General features: G+C 43.4%; 2 protein-coding genes across 2 annotated transcripts in view; one reads left to right on the top strand and one right to left on the bottom strand.

The window, feature by feature from the left end:
• WNT11 (Wnt family member 11) overlaps positions 1-16,516 on the bottom strand; it is a 202,779-nt gene that overhangs the window by 70,717 nt on the left and 115,546 nt on the right. The gene's annotated exons all lie outside the window — the stretch shown is intronic.
• Positions 1-16,516, top strand: part of UVRAG (UV radiation resistance associated) — a 62,765-nt gene that overhangs the window by 39,020 nt on the left and 7,229 nt on the right. The window contains exons 13-14 of the mRNA XM_050331844.1: positions 1,000-1,078; positions 14,309-14,400. Coding sequence (XP_050187801.1) covers positions 1,000-1,078; positions 14,309-14,400 — 171 coding nt within the window. The remainder of the gene's footprint in view (positions 1-999; positions 1,079-14,308; positions 14,401-16,516) is intronic.

Genomic DNA, 16,516 nt, shown 5'->3' with positions numbered 1-16,516 from the left:
TTAGAATGGAATTTTTGTAGCATGTGTTCATTTGGAAAGGTTTCATTTTCTTGCATGGGGAACTAGTTGGATTTATAGATCTATTAAGCAAGGTGAGTTAGATATACACTATTCACAGGGATTTTTATATTCCTCAACTTGAAGTGACCCAGCGAGATTGAAAGCAGCATAAAACCTGGAGCTGACATCTCAATATTTGATCTGCTGTGATCATGCCCTGCTGACCTTTAGCTTTAATGGCACTATATAATTCTTGAAAGTTGCAAATGCACTCTACTGTGGGGCTGATGGATGATGAAATCCACTTTGCCTAATCACCTCTCCAGAATGTGTGTTGTTTCTAGTAGATACTGATCTCCTGTATTTGTTATCTTATATTTGAGGGAGCCTTTGGTTTCTGCCTTAATGTGGGGTTTATGCAGATAATACACTCAGCATCTTGATTAGGAGCTGCAGGACATGTGGTTCTTGAACAGGCAGGAGCTGCTCTTGTGGTGGAGTTCCCATAACCATGAATTTCAGATCGTACTGAGATTGCTGAATTGCCCCCGGTGACCTCAAACCTCCGCAGCTGAGGAGGAGTTAAAAGACAGCCCTCAGAACTCCAGTGGGCAGCTCCAAGAGCTGTTTATGAAGAGAAGTGCTGCCCTTGAGCTGAGATTTCCAGAACAGATGCATAAAACAGTATTTTTGAATGCAGAAGCTGTCAAACAGTCTCAGTACTTTGGGGACTGAAGCTTTAGTTCTCCCACCTCACACAGCAGGTGAGGCAGTGCTGTGCTGTTGTACAAGCTGCTTGTGACATTTAAGTGGTGAGCAATATTTATTACAGAGGAGAAGTAAACATTAGGAGCGTGTTTGCAAGGGCTGTAGAGACTTGTGATGCTCTAAGTGACTTAAACCTTTGGGGAGGGGTGGGTGAAAGGAATCACTTCTATTCTGAATTATTTCACCTTAAATGCCTTTTTCCCCTCCTCTTTTTTTTTCCTTTCTTATCAGATTTCCTTTATATCCAAAAGGAGGGGAGAAGCTTCAGTTTGAATATGGAGTTTATCTTCTCAACAAAAATATAGCACAGGTAGGTACACTTGAGGTGACTTTTTAAATTATTGTTTACTTACAACTATTCTTTGCTTAGTGTCAGTATGACCTGTGTGCATGCTGTTCTCTGTGGGGATCATCTGTGAACTAAGAGATATATCCTTGAAATCCTTGTCTTATCTTACAGCTTTGGGCTTGAGGTTTTATTGTGTAGTGCTTAGAGGAGGACTGGCCACGTGATAATTGATCTTTTCCTTTTCAAATTGTAATTTCTGTGAGTTTGTACACACTGCTTTGACAATAGTAAATGTTTTCTGCTTTTTTATTCTGTCATACTTGAAGATCCATCTGTGTCATTCTCACTGCTGTGTCTTTAATTTGCTGTATTATTACTTTAACCAGTATTCTACTCTTATAAGAAAACACCAGTGGAAAATCTTAAGTCTTCCACATGCATGACTTTATGCTTAGTTTAAAAAAAAACAGTGTCCTCTAATCAATCCTACTTCCTTGCTTGTAATGTACTTTTAAAATCATCACATAGTCACTTATTATAATAATCTGGTTTAAGTCTCTTCCTCTTTGCAAACTTTCATGCTCTGAAAGACCTCCTTCCATTTTTTAAAGTGTCCTCTCTCAGTTTCTGAGGGTTCTTCTGGTCCCCAGTTCTCCGTCTGGATCTCCACCTTTCCTGAAGTGCAGTGCCCACAGCTGGATACAGCTGGGCAAGCGTTGCTTTCAAAGCACTGAGGAGAGAACTGGGAGAAATGTAGCACAGGTCTTGTCCCTTTAGTTCCAGTTGATTGTGCTCCAGAAGGTTTGTACTTTTAACAGAGCCCAGCAGAGTGACTCTCACTCAGTGCAGCCCCAGGTACCTTCTGCACAGCAACGAAACAGCCCACTCAGAGTTTGGGCAGGTGACTTAGCCATGTTTTACATCTGCACCTTTTTGTTTCTCAGTCATGTTCCTGATCTGGTGATGTACAAAACTGGGCAGAGGTGGGTTGAGAACTCAGTCTCAGCTTTGTGCTGCTGCATCTCCAGCTCTCCTAAATCAAATATTGCTGGAGCTAGGGTTCTCTTTCCACCCAGGTGGAGCCTCCCTTCCCCTGCACTTCCAGTTACAGCCATTCCTTACTGCACCCAAAGAGTCCTTGCTCTGTACTCACTCCTGCTTCATGATTATCCCATTTCCCCAGCTTCCTTGTGAGCATATTGCACCAGAAAGTGCCAAGAGATTTAAATTCCAACAGAAATATGCCTTTTCTGTTTCTAACCCATTTGTAAGGCTTGAAATTAGATTAGTCTTACAGTTTTATTCTTGAAAAATCTGGCCTTTTTATGCTTAGTTTCTACTTGTTTGTTTTTCCAATTCTGTCTTCCACCACTTTTTCGCCATTCCTTACCCCAAATTGAAGTAAAGCTTCTGGATCTTTTTGTGTTGTTTGTTTTTTAAGCTTGGATTGCATTTACCATTTTCCAGACTTCTGGTGTCTTGCCCATGCTCAGTGTATTTTGGACGATAACCTCCAGTGGCTCTGAAATTACTTAAAGGCTAAAATATCTTAAGATGAAGTTAATCAAGCCCTGCTAATCTTGGAAATTCACTTAACCAGGCTGTTAGTGGAGCTTAGGCTGTGCCTCTTTGTTGGTGGTATTAGTAATAGCAGCCAGCTGTTCACACTTGACCTTCATGGGGAAGACTGGTGAGAAAAAGGGATTAAATACTCTTTGATAGCTCTCCCTCTCCATTACTATCAAATCAATGCTTTCCTTAATCTCTGCTTCCATAAACCCATTAGTTCACTCTGACCTGGGAATTGTGGAGTTTGCCATTCAGTCATGAGATGCAAACAAGAACCTCTGGGCTTCTTGTCTTCCTCAAGGAGCTGAACTCTTCACGCTCTGGTTGTTTGCAGTTGGTGTAGTCGGGGTTGGTGGGCTCTTGTGCCTGTTGCATTTTATAGGAACTGTCACCACTTCCCTTGTTTTCCTGTTTGTCTCTGACTTGTCCCTCTTGGACCCACTGAAACCTCCCATTCTGAGGCCTCTGAGCTGCTGAACACAGGGCCACTCACCCCTTTTGCCTTCCAGGTCCTGGCAGTTGGTTTCTGAAACCACTGGCAAGTGTTTGAACCCATAAAAGTAAATGAAGACTTTTAGTGCGTGTTTGTGTGGAAAAAGTTTCCAAATTTCCGTGGGGTCAGTGGTGCTGTGCAAACTGGAGCGGTGGTGGCCAGGCTTTGAAGTGGTTTGTGCAACACCAGTGGTTCACATGGTAATGTTTGGGATTGTCTGCTCTTGGATATAAAAACATAATAAAAGTAATTCGGGATTTCTAGGGGGGCTTCTCCTACTTATTTAATCAGGGAAGTGTTACTGATGTCCACATAAACTGTTGTAGTCACCTTTGTTTTGATATCCTTGGTCAAATATTGCTGCTTTTTGTAGTTCTGCCCAGGGGGAGTTCCACTGTGGAAGCAGAACAGGTAGATAACTGCAGGAAAACATCCCAACCCCTCTGTGCTCAGGGGCTGACTCAACCAGAAAACCTGAGACTGTGTGAATCCTTTGTATTCCTGGGGATGCTGCAACTCTGGAATTGAAGTAGCTGTTAGGAGACCTCAGGGCTGCTTTCAGAGAAGCTCCCACAGGTGCTTGGTTCATGTGGGTGTGTGAAAGTAATGAAGTTTGGATGGAGAATGAGCAGCTGCCTCTCTCTCTCATCTCCAGACCATCACAGCCTGAAAGAGGATGCTTTTAAGGCCCAAAGGTGTTGGCCTTAATTCAGAGAACCAGTCCTGAAATGACTCTTTGTAATGAATAAATGTGACTCCATTGCATGATTCCCTCTGTGTGCTGTGGGAAGGCTGGAGGTGCCTGAGAGGGACAGTGGTGACTTCACTGGAGAGTTAAGAGAAGAGCCTGCATCTCCATCACCTCACTTGAATCATTCCTGCAAGTCTTGATCACTGTGGGTGAGAGACAAAGAGCCCAGAAAAACTTTTATCAACTTCAAGAAATACTTGAAAGGGTTTGTATGAGCTCTCCCAGTTTCACAGATTTTTATACAGTGTTTTATTCCCTTTCACAATTAGCTGGAGTTCTGCTGGCAAAGGAGAAACGTGAGCGGAGCAGAAGTGAGACAGGGTTGATAGTGAGCAAAATTACTGACATAAAGACTCTTCTAGAGATAAAGTGGTACTGTTTTGTAAAACAGCAGGATAATAACAATGGAAACCACATCTTGCTCTCGAGGGGATTCAGCTGGAATTAGAAGCAGCTCAGTGCTAGCTTGGTAGAGCATTTATTTGGGGAAACTTGCTTTGCTGTTACATTCCGAAGTCAAAACAATGTGTGTTAATTCCGAGAGCTCATAATAACTTCCATCTGGACATGAGCACAAATTGTTTCAATCCCCATATTTTCTGTTTGTAAAATTGAATCCCTCACGAAGTGCACAGAGGAGCTTTTTAAGTTGGATAACGTTAGGTAAGACCATAAATTTCCAGTTAAGATTTCAGCTCTTTGACTCTTAACAAACAAATGCGGGGCTTTTATTCTTTTCACAGGGAAATTAGTGACTTATGTCTAATAATATCTACCGAAAAATTCACTGTCGTTGTCAAAGGTAAAGTACAAAACAGTTGCTATAAAGGGGAGTGAATTGCTCAGCTCTCCAAAGCATTGGGCAGTGGGAGAGCATTCAGCAGGTAGCAGGTCCCACAAACTCCACAGCTGGTAAATGAAGGATGTGTGGGGAGCATCTGAGGAAGATGAGGCTTTAGGAGGAGAAGGAAATGAACTCTCACCCTGATATTCACAGCAGAAAAACTGAGATGACACTGTGGAAACCTCCTGTTACAGTGGTTGAATATTAGGAGCTGCTGAAGCTTGGTGAGGTTTTCTGTGGGTGGTGAGTGAACACAGCAGGGGCAAGGCTAGCACCTCTCAGGGGTCTCATCCTGCTGGGCACAGCCATGGACCTTCTGAGTAAAGAATTTTTTCCTGGTATCTAACCTAAACCTGCCCTCTCTTAGTTTAGCACTGCTCCCCTTGTTGTCCCTGTCTGCCCTGTCCCTGTAAAAATTTCTGGCTGTGTTTGTCAGGGGGCTCTGCAGATGGTGGCACTCTGAGCATCACCTTCCCAGGCATCACTCCCAGGCTGAGTGAAGTCTTTGGGATTTGTTACAGTGCAGGAGTTAAGGTTGTCCTTCCTTCTGTTCAGGCTGGGTACGTGCTCAGGATCACCTCCCAGGGAAGGCTTCTCTCCTGATCCTGATTTGTTTTGTCAGACAGCTATTGAGGGCTGTCAGACCGGCACTGGCAGGGTTTGCTCAGCCCTGGCCAAGGAACAGTTGTGCTTTCATCTGACAGTCATTAGCAACACGTGAACTTTGCTATTGGACACACAGAAAACCCTCTCTCCTTTGTCAGCTCCCCAAGGATGTTTGTTTTCACATGAATACAAAGCAGATCCAAGGCAGTAACTGGTGTCCAGCCCTCCTCTGGTGTGTCCACATGGTGGCAGGAGGAATTCCGTGCTTGGTGTGACCTGCTGGAGATGATCAGCCAGTTCTGCCCTCCTGGGAGTGCTGCCTTGTGCTTCAGTTGCCTGTCTAATGCACGAGGTAAGGAACATGCACAGAAGAAAAGCGAAATACTCCTTCACATGTTTTAGGTGCAGCCAAACTGCCATCTTTCCAATCGCTGCATGGAATTAAAGCTGAGTGCTTGTTGGTAAAGTTGGTGCCATGTGTAAGAAACCCAGCTGAAACTCAGCTCTTAATCCTGACATGAGGCAAGATGTGCAGTTCCTGGCTCTGTTAGACTATCAAACATGTGAGAAAATCGACTTTATAATAGAAACTGTTAAACTTTTCCATGGGAAGTTGAACAGCAGAAATGTTAGGCCTAGAAATTTGTTTTGGCAATAAACACTAGGGAGCAGAAGTATCTTTAAGGGTGCTGTGGGTAGCAGTGTGGATGCAGTGGTTATGGCCCTGGGAGTGTAAGATGCTGTGATTTGCACACTACATCTTTTACGAGGCCCCTAAACTAAGATCATAAAACATACAGTTCAGAAAGAATGCACTGTCTGAATTTGGGGCCAATTCAGCTGCACAGGGAAAAGTGTTCTTGAAAGAGCACAGGTTGAAGCCAGAGTCGAGTCCTCATCTTGGGAAGTGCCAAGCATTCATTTTAATGGCAAGAGGAAGGGACTGCACCTGAAAAACCACAAAGTACCTTCTCCAGCTGTGTAGAGCCAAAAGCTCTTCGGAGGGGTTTCATTCCTGAAAGTCTCCTAGGGCAGCAGTGGGCTCATGCACAGCCACAGCATTTAAACCTGGGGAGTTTACATGTGCTTTTTGCAAACTTGTTGGAAAGGCTTTCTTTTTTTTTTTCCTTCCCTGTCGCCCATGCCAAGATCCAAGGGGTTGAAATGAGCCTGGATTAGCTGTAAGAGCAGTCCCCCTTTCATTCAGCTCAAACCCTGCCTATCCTTGCTCATGGGCAAAGGCCAGTGGTAACTTGCTCTCGAGGAGCAGATCTTGGCTCTTCTGCCTGTTCCAATCCCTGCACCTGCAGCCTGAGCCCAGGCCCTGCTGGAGGCTCCTGCAGCTCAGGTGGGATGACCAATGTCATTGGGAGATGGGAGGGATGGAGCACTTCTCGTATAGGGACAGGCTGGGAGAGCTGGGGGGGGGTTCACCTGCAGAAAAGAAAGCTCCAGGGAGACCTGAGAGCCCCTCCCAGGGCCTAAAGGGGCTCCAGGAGAGCTGGAGAGGGACTGGGGACAAGGGATGGAGGGATGGGACAAGGGAGAATGGATTCACATGGACAAAGCATAGGGTTAAATGGGATATTGGGAAGGAATTCCTGACTGGGAGGTGTTGAGGCCCTGGTCCAGGCTGCCCAGAGAAGCTGTGGCTGCCCCTGGATCCCTGGAAGTGTCCAAGGCCAGGTTGGATGGGGCTTGGAGGAACCTGGGCTAGTGGAAGGTGTCCCTGCCCATGGCAGGGAGAGGGACTAGATGGGTTTTAAGGTTCTTTCCAACCCAGACCATTCTGGGATTCTGTGAATAGAAGATGTGGCATCACCAGCTGTGCTTGGAGTCCCCTCTCCAAAACAGTTCTGGGGAGCCCCCTGTGCCCTGTGTGTTCCATCACTGGTGTGTGTGCAGCTGTCACCAGCTCTGGCATTAGCTCCTCAGACTGCTCCATTTCTCAAATAAATGAGTGTGTGTTTATAAAATGGAACCAAAATTTAGTAATCAAAAGGCAAATGGATTCCTGATCTCGTTAAGCTGCCATAAACACGCGTGATTTGCCAACCTAAACTGCTTTGTAGTGTAAATAAGTTCTGTGTTGTGGGACTCAAGGACAGAGGGAAGTGAGAAGTCTGTTATCAAGCCCTGGCACAACGTGGCAGTGTAGGAAAGAGCTGTAGTGTGGAATTCTCCTAATGAATAGGGTGTGTGACTGGAGGCAAGGCTGCACTATCAGGTATAAAGTGTTAACACCTGTGGAATTCCAGGACCTCCTTTGGGAGCCTGTCCCTTCCTTTGCAGCCTTCTTACCTTCTGCCATGTGGCCATCTCCTCATGGGAAAAAGAAAATGCATCTTCCTGAAACTTCCCTGACTTTAATGCATAAAAATTCTGCTCTTCTGTCATTTGCAAATCAAGTGACAAACGGTGACTTCTGGGATTTTGATTTTTCCCCCAAGTTTCTGTTATATTCGTTTCCCCCCCACATCCTTTATTCTTCTGTTGCATAGTTTAATATGTATGTTTTGTCCTCCTTGGGACAGGGTTTGTCTCATACTTCTGTGCATAAGATTTGGCACATCAGGGCAAAAACCTGTTTTGAAAGCTTTGGTTGTGACAGCTGCTTAATCATCTGTAAATGCCTTTCAGGCTTCTTCTGTACCCTGCTTAAAGTTTAGAGCAAGTTGTTCTCCAACAAAAGGAATAAAAGTGTCTGATACTTATTGGCTCGTTCACTTTTTGATCAGTCCAGAATGTTTGGAAATCCAGAGCTTTAAAGTATTTTATTTTTCAAGAGGCTGCAATTCTTATGGGATTGTTGTATCTCTCTGATCCAGCCTTGTGTGTAATTCATGTGAATATTTCTCAAGTTAATATTGCGTAATTATGAAAAACCAAGCTCTGCTTCAATGTGGCACGTATAAGTGGATGTTTTAAGGAAGATCAGTGCTGAACTGTCCTTGATTCAATGCTCCCTGACCTCAGCTGTTAAGTTTGAAATAACTGTCCATCACATGAGGGACGATTCCCTCTGTTTCGGTGCCATGTGGAGTTCAGGGAATGCTGATGTTATCCTGAGAGGAAGCAAGTCTTTCACGGGTTAAACTGTTGATTCTGTACTCACAAATGAGAGCTTTTCCCATTTGATTCATCTCTTTTTTTGCAAGTCAGTCTCCTCTGCCCACTGAAGTAACACAGTGGACACATGGGACGCAACTGAGGTACAGGATGTGGGTGGGAGCTGATAATCCCCAAATTTTTGCTCCCTTTAGGCTCTGTGGCACAGGCTGAATCACCTGCTCTTTGGGTAATGTTTTGTCAGAGCAAGAGCCATTTCACCTGGAGGAGCAGCTTTCACACACCTGGATGAGTGAACTGCCAAAAACGCCATTTAACCCGTTGTAAAACAAAGGTTTTTCCCAACATCACACCAAAGAACAAAGAGCTGAAAGATGGAGCACATTGTTGTGCACACTGAAATAGTTCTGCAGGTTCCTTTCCTGCAACATTTTAAGGTACAGGGTAGAGCTGCACTGGTGGGAAAATTGCCTGGTTTGGGAGTGGATTTATCAAAATGTGAAAGTAATGAATAAATGGAGAAGGAGTGAGTAGCACCATGCACTGTGTTCTCTGTGATTTCCAGCCAGGCCAAGGTGGGCCAGTTCTCTGTACCTGCCTGTGCATTCCTGATTTCCCCTCTGATATTTTTAGGGTCTTGTTTGGGTTATATAGGTAAAAAGGAACCTCCAGGTGTGCAGAATTACACTTGGGGAGCTAAACACATCCAGAAAATGTTGGTTTTAAGGTGGAGGTACAAAGTGTTACTTTATCTTTCTCCTTTTGACTTTTGCACATCTGACCTTTTGTTCTGTGCCTGATGTAAGGATTTTTAATACAAGAGCTCGGGATGAATGAGGTCATAGGAAATAAGTGTCTTATAATCCAATAAACATCACTTTGTGATTCCAAGCCCTTTTAAGAAGCTCTGACCTGAACCTGGAAAGGTTATGCTCTATAGTTTCATCCTATCAAGCTATAAATGCAGCAAGACTGCAGTAAACATGGTTTTAGTTATTTCAGTGCTTCACTGGGGAACAGGGGAAGCTTTTCGAGGCCAGTAACTGCTCTGTCTTCTAAATTGCCTTTTTTAATGTCCTTTTTATGAAACAGTCATGGCATGTGAGAGGCACCTTTATGGGCATGGGGGTCCATATGCGTTGGTTTTTATAACAAGCCCCATGACCACCAAGTTTCACTGGAATGGTTTAGTTACGTGAGGGGCTGTTTCTCCCAGCCCGTCTTTTGGGTCCCCGTATCCTTACTGGGACACCAGACTGGAAGCACGAAGGCTAATGTGTGAGACCTCTCTGGAGGGGTGTTGAGTTCACTCTCAGCAAGGGTTTCATGAGAGAGTCCTGGAGGAAACACAGCTCTTGGCTCATCTGAGTGTTTAGTTCTCCAGTGTGTTCTGCATGTACTCAAACACGTACTCCTATTTCCTTGTTTTCTTGAGGTCTATCTCCAATAAACACTATTGCTGTGAAACCAAAATCCAGTATTAAATATTGCCTATTATCACATTTCAGTTTTAAATATTAGAAGAAAACTACTTCGTAAATGTTTGGCAGAACGTTACAGGCTGTTGAGTGTTTATCATCGAGGCTGCCGCTGTCTTTGAATAAAGAGGGCAAGATGCTGCTTAATGTAATTCTGTGGCAAACCAAAGAAGGTAAAAGGGAATTAGTTCTGTTATCAGATGAGAATACAGTTTCCCTGGTCACTGCTGAATCCCTCTTGTACTTAGATTTCATGCATGTATGAAATGCCTGCCTTTCAGATGGAAGTGAAGAGGGACTTTGGACGAGGGCCTGGAGTGCCATGACAAAGGGGAATGGCTTCACACTGGCAGTATCTTGCTAAGTATGTTATTCATATCAGCTCTACCTAATGAATGCAGGACAAAGCAGGCCAGGTTAGACTAAGAATGCTTTAAAAATAACGGTGTGACTGTAAGCACCCTTTGAAGGTAAAGGATAAAATGCAGTTGTTGTCTCCTTCGATTGCTGTTTGTGCCTTATCTGTCATTGCTAAATCCCAGTTGTGGTGGAGCCCTTTAAGGTGGTTTTAATGAAGCTTTAGGCACTCTGGGTCAGCTTGGGGAACTTTACTGTGTGTACCCTGTGGATTAATGAAGGACGTGGGTCTTCAAGGATGTTGAAGTAACTTGTTTTTCTTGTTAGTTTAGTGCTCCAAAAGAATTGCAAAGTAAACATCTGCTTTACAGGTGGAAGTCTGGGGGAAGGAGGCAGGTGTTGACATATCAAGATAAGTCATAATTTCCATTAAAATAGCTGTTGTATTTGAGCACTTCCTCCTGCTTGGATGAGGGCTGTCACTGCTGGGGCAGTCCTGGATTTGCTCCTTCTGAAAGCAGCACTGAGGACTTGAAGACTCGTTATAATCACAGTGCTTGTTATGTTGCTTTTTCCCCTCCTGCTTCCCCAAGAAGCTTAAAAAAACTTAAAACCCCCTTGGTCATGTTTACTTCCAAACTGTGGTTGATGTTTGCTGGCAGTCTTTTTGAAGTATGAGAAATGAAAATTAATTTTAGATGTTTAGATTTATGTTATCCGAGGAGGTGTTTTACACCACAGCGTGTTTCGCTGATGTTGCAGCTCCGGGGTTTTCAGGAAAGCCACGTAGGTGTTCGGAGCTAGAACAACTCCCCAGCTTCAGGAAAACAGAGGCAAGCAACACGTGAAGAGTTCAATAATCTAAGAGTTTACAATTTCCCCTAAAGGTACAAACACACAAACTGTTTATATAGCAGCAGGCGTTGTTTCACCGAGCCCCGAGGTTGTCTGTATAGCAACAGGCGTTGTAACAACACTTTCTGTTTCCATTATTGCACTGCTTAGTCATCTGAACCCCAGCCAGTGCTCCTTCATCCTCTGAAAAGTCATCCAGGATCTTGTAAAACAATTAACTATGTCATTTTATTAAAACTTGCATTTTATATTTCTGTCCCAGCGTTTGACATCCTCTGAAAACCTTTCCGTAAATGCCTGGCTTGTGACCAGCTCTGCAAAGCTGATTGAAAGAACACTTTTGCTTCTATTTTTGTTTGTAGGTTTTCACATTTGCGGAGCAGATGTTCTTTTTAAATTCTTGATGCTATCAAGAGAAACTCCTCATTTAGCTGAAAGTAATTCCAAATTGCTCTTGACTGCCTTAGCAGAGCAGGAGCTTTGCACAGTGTAGTGGGTTGGGTCCACCTCCTGTGTAGGTACAGATGGTGCTGCAACATCAAGGACCAGTTGAGAGACTGAGGGAAGTCCAAAAGTACAGCAGATTTCAGCGCAGACTTCAATATTATGCATAACATGTAGTGAAGGGGCAGCTATTTTGAACTTTAATAACATATTCTGAGCTGTTAGACTGCTTCCACATGGCTCCGAACAAGATGAATATGGCTGGGGAAACAATATGGGAAATGATGAACAGATGAGTTTAGAATTGGAGTCATTCTGCATTCCCCCAAAAAAAGATATTCCAGTCCAGGTACTCTGTGGTTTCTGGCTGAAAGTAAATGTATGTGCCTGTATAGCAGCAGTCATGAAACCCTGTCACAGGAACCCAGGCAGGAAACGGGCTGTTGTTCTTTGCACATAAATGCAGGATACCGGTATTTTTCTTAAAAGGCAGCCCCAGAGTGGCAAAACCCCCTAATTGCGATCTTGGGTGCAATCTGCAATTACCCAGAAATAGAAAGATAACTAAGTGGTTTCTTTTCAAGCCAGCTTACTTGAAAAAACTTTAGTGGCTCTAGTCCTTCTTACGGACTTTATAGGAGAGTAACTGAAAACCTTTGCAGGTCTGTGTCTTAATGAGCTCACAGAGCAGGGGTCTGTACTGGTAGATTGGATGAATGAAGGTTTTAATGTGGAATTGTTGCCTGTAGGAAGGCAGTAAGCTTTTCTGTGTCTGGCATGAGTTTAATTAGGTACAAAAGTCCCGTTGATGAAGATGCTTGGTTGGAGTAGTGGTTGAGAGATGCTCAGAGTGGAGCTGGTTCACAGCCTGAAATGGGAGTTTTTTCTAGAGGTTTCAAATAAAACTTTCATCTTCACTTTACTTAATGTGCAACTCTACTATCAGCAATAGGAAAATGTGTTTTAGGAGAAACAGTGGCTTTGCTCATGTTTTAATATGAGTCTCCCATGCATTCTTCTGATCTTGGCTGTTGGAAATAGAAAGAACCCTTAATCCAATTCTTTCCCGCTCTAAAACCTTAGAATTTAGAGATGGTTATAAAAAGGGGTATTCTATGAACTTTCAGTTGTTGGAGGAGGAACAAATGTAAAGGTTTTGATTTTGGTGGGGTTTCCCCCTCCCCTTTCTTCTTTATTTCTTTTGCTCCAGGCAAGTTCTTTGGCAAACCAAATCCCCTGTAATCCCATCAGGAGAGTGTGGTGATGGTTTTGGAATTTATGTTGTATGGTTGTCTTAATCCAGGCTCTGTCACTGTAGCAGAAGATGTGAATCCAAGCCCACCACGTGACTTGGCTGTGTCCATGTGGAAATAATAACCTGGAATAAATGGCCTCCTGGTGTACAGTGCAGGACTGAGGGCTATTTTCTCCCTAAGTAATTTTTTCTTTCTAAAACTCAGATGAGCAGAAAAAGCGTTCCCAACTTCAGGGGTCTTTTTCTGTGACAAACTGATTGTTTGGGAGGAGTCAGATTCTGGAAGCTTAGAGGATGCTTGCCTTGCACCTTACCGTCAGGAATTATGGAAACAGGAGTGGAATTCTAAATTAATTTATCTTGGAGTGGGATTTTTCTCCATGTTTCAGCAGGTAGCTCAAGCAGCATGGAATTTGCACAGTTGCTGTGTGTATTGGAGGCCAACTGGGACTTCTAGAGGGTGTTTTAACATCTGCTGAGACCTCCTCATTAAATTGGTAGTGCTTCATCCCAATAGCCTGAAAGATACTGGAATTTAGAGACTTTTTCTTTATATTTTAACCACACAAGGGATAAATGTATTATATTCTTTGTTTGTGTTTATAATTTTGTGTTTATATTTATAATTTTTATTTATATTTTATAGTTAGCATTTATTTATATTAAATATTTTATATTTGTATTTCTTTTTATATTTCTCTTGTTATATTGATATATTTGTTTATATTTTAACCACACGAGGGATACATTTCTCTGCTAAGTTTCCCCCAAAGTCTTGAGATTCAGACTTGAAAGAGGGGCTTTCTCCCTTTCATGTGCTGTTTTCTTCAAAGGTATTTTTAATCTGGCAACTTGTCAAGCATGTAGTTTATAGTTCCCATCAGTGACAGTTGTCATGTGGATGTCATAATCTGAGGTTTGGAAAAGCAGCTTGGAGGAGTCAGTAGTGGGGTTAAAGTCAGTCGGTGTTTGAAGCCTTTCCCTTTGCTACGTGGCATCTGATTTGAGTGCTGGGTTTAATTATGGGACTTTAACTGTTGATATAAACTGTGCAAGGAGCACAGATTTCCATCAGTTGTGTGACAATATGTATTTTTACTGGTTGATGTAACTGTAACAATTCCACTACTGATTCCAGCAGACACTGAGACTGACAAGTGACCCCTGCACACAAATAAATGTTTGGAATTGGTGGATTCAGAATGCTGTGCTGAAATTTGGTCCTTTCCCCTGATGGCTGTGTTTTCGTTAAGCTGTGAGGCTGCTCTCCTGTGACAGATAGAAAATGGAAAAAGTGGAAGGAGGTTTCACACTCAGATTGACTGATTATTTTGTCCCTGTTCTTGGGTGGGTTCTGCTAATACAAGTATTAAATGGAACATTTCCTTAAGAGGAATAAATCTCCTGGAACTGCTGGATAATCATCCCACGCTTTCTTGAAAGCCTGGTAAATTAACTGACCATAGTGTTATGTTCTGTGGGATTTGGAAAGCTGTGCTGATTTTAAGGGGTTTTTTTCTGTTCTTGTAGCTTAGGTATCAGCATGGGCTGAGTACTCCAGATCTAAGGCAAACTCTTCCCAACCTGAAAAACTTCATGGAGATTGGGCTAATGGTGAGATGGTAAGTATTTTTTGGTTTGTTTTTTTTTGTCTGATTAAAATAAAGAGGTGGGTGCTACAAAAACATTTGGAGGTAAGGATATATCACAAACAAGCAGCTCCTCTTCACAAGTTGGTGAGACTGGGAGTTGCCCAAAATACACACCACGTAAATGGCCACTGTTTTCTTACCTTCTGTATTATGGGCCCACAGCCCTTCTCAGAGGTTGAGGTAGGAGGGGAAGCCTGTGTGAGAAGCAGTGTTCTTCACGAGAGGGAGGAGAGTTAACTGGTGCCTTAAGACTGTGTCTAATGGTTGGTAGCGGGGCACCCTCTGTATGATTCTGCCTTAGAGCGAGTCTTAGTCTGGCTTAGAGGTTTTGCCATCACCCAACCCTCTTGTTGTTTGCTGTAGGTGGTGCACAGTCATTAGCAACCCAAAGCACATTTTTTTGGCTGGATAATATTTCCAAACATTTAGCAATATCAAGCCCAGTTCTCTGGGAGTATCACATTCCCTCCTTCCCCCCACCCATGGATGTCTATGCCTCATTTCCTTCTCACCTCCAAAACTGGTGAGAATAGTTGTTCGTTTTTAACCTTTTTTTTTTTTTCCAAGGCTAATGATTCCAAACAATGCTCTTAGTGCTTCCTAATAATTTAAATGGAAGTGAGGCTTTACAGCTCGAGGGGAAAGCTGGCTAGACTTTGATAATTGGGCAGAGTACAGATGCCCACTGTCCTGTAGGTAATACCTGATCCCCTACACTGGAACAAGCAGGAAAGCCACCAGCTGTTAAAATGAAGATTGGAAGGAATTCTGTGTTTCTAGGATACTGTAGGTGAATCCCTGTGAATACCCTGTGCCACAAACCGTAATCAGTAAAGTATTTCCAGGTTATCCTCGGTTTGCAGGATGAGAACAGGGACACAGGAGGGTTTTTATCTACATGTTCACTTGTACTGCCAGGTTTGTTTGGACTTGCTGCTGCTCTTCAGTTTCCTTTCTGAGCACTGGAGCTGGGCTTTGCTGAATTTCAGTTCTGTCAAACCATAATGAGCTGGTATTAAAAAACCAGTACTTGCACTGGACTAGGTTTCTCCTTGAACAGAACTGGTGTTATCTCCTAGGCCACGCATCGAGCTCATTTTTGCTTTTGACTTGAGACATCTGCACTTCTCTGCAACCTGGACTGAACTGAATCCCTTAGATATTCAGTGTAAATGAAATACATGGTTATTTCAGGCTTAACCTCCCTCTGATAAGCATCAGTTTAGATTTAGGTACATAATAATTTCTTTACCTCTTCAGATTAAAAACCATCCAACACAATCCCACACAGCTCTTGTAGAAGAGCCCTCCTATTTTGTGCATCAGAGCAGATTTGGCTTTCAGGTCTCTGGGTCAGCGCTGGCCCTGTGGGAGGGCTGAGAGCCCAGTGCCTGTGCATGAAGGTTTGATGGCTGGATCCCTCTGCCTGGGGAGATCTGTGTTGCTTTGGTTCCTCAGGCATGACACTGAAATGATTAATCCATGTTTTCACATCCCTCCACGTGTGATTTATGGCAGCAAGCTTGCAGGTCTACAAGCTCTGCTTCCCTCTTCATGTCTCTCCTGGCACCAATATCCTGCTGTGTTTACTTTTCTTCCCCCTTCCCCCTACTGCAAAATATGATTTGTGCTGGATGTAGACAAAATCAAGACAGATCTGTTGGTTCCCTCACACTGTTACAGGGGCTACAGAGCTGCAGAAAAGGACGTTCCTGACATCAGATCTGGATGCTGAATCTGAAGGTGAAAGATGATGAGCCAAAGTTGTTGTTGATTTAAGCTGTCTCGGTTGTGGTTCCCTGAATCTTTTTGTTTCCTTTTGGGAATAATTCTCCCTGTGTCCAGTTTTTTAGCCCTGGAGTTTCACTGGCTTCCACAAAAGCAGCTCAGTTTTCAGATCAGCTTTTTGCCGTTGCAAAAGGCCCTGTGCAGTTTTTCCTCTTAAAGTCTTCTGAGCATGCAGTTTATTCCAGCTTTTGAGACCAGATCACAGAAAGGTTAAAGAAACCTTAAAGATCATCCAGTTTCAATTCCCCCACCTTGCACTAGACCAGGTTGCTCTAAGCCCTGTCCAACCAGGCTTTGG

The sequence above is a fragment of the Myiozetetes cayanensis genome, unplaced genomic scaffold (assembly GCF_022539395.1).
Source record: "Myiozetetes cayanensis isolate MyiCay16 unplaced genomic scaffold, myiCay2020 scf5-8, whole genome shotgun sequence".
Taxonomy (NCBI): Eukaryota; Metazoa; Chordata; class Aves; order Passeriformes; family Tyrannidae; genus Myiozetetes; species Myiozetetes cayanensis.
The sequence above is the reverse complement of the archived record's forward strand: the minus strand, read 5'-3'. Positions and strand labels throughout refer to the sequence as shown.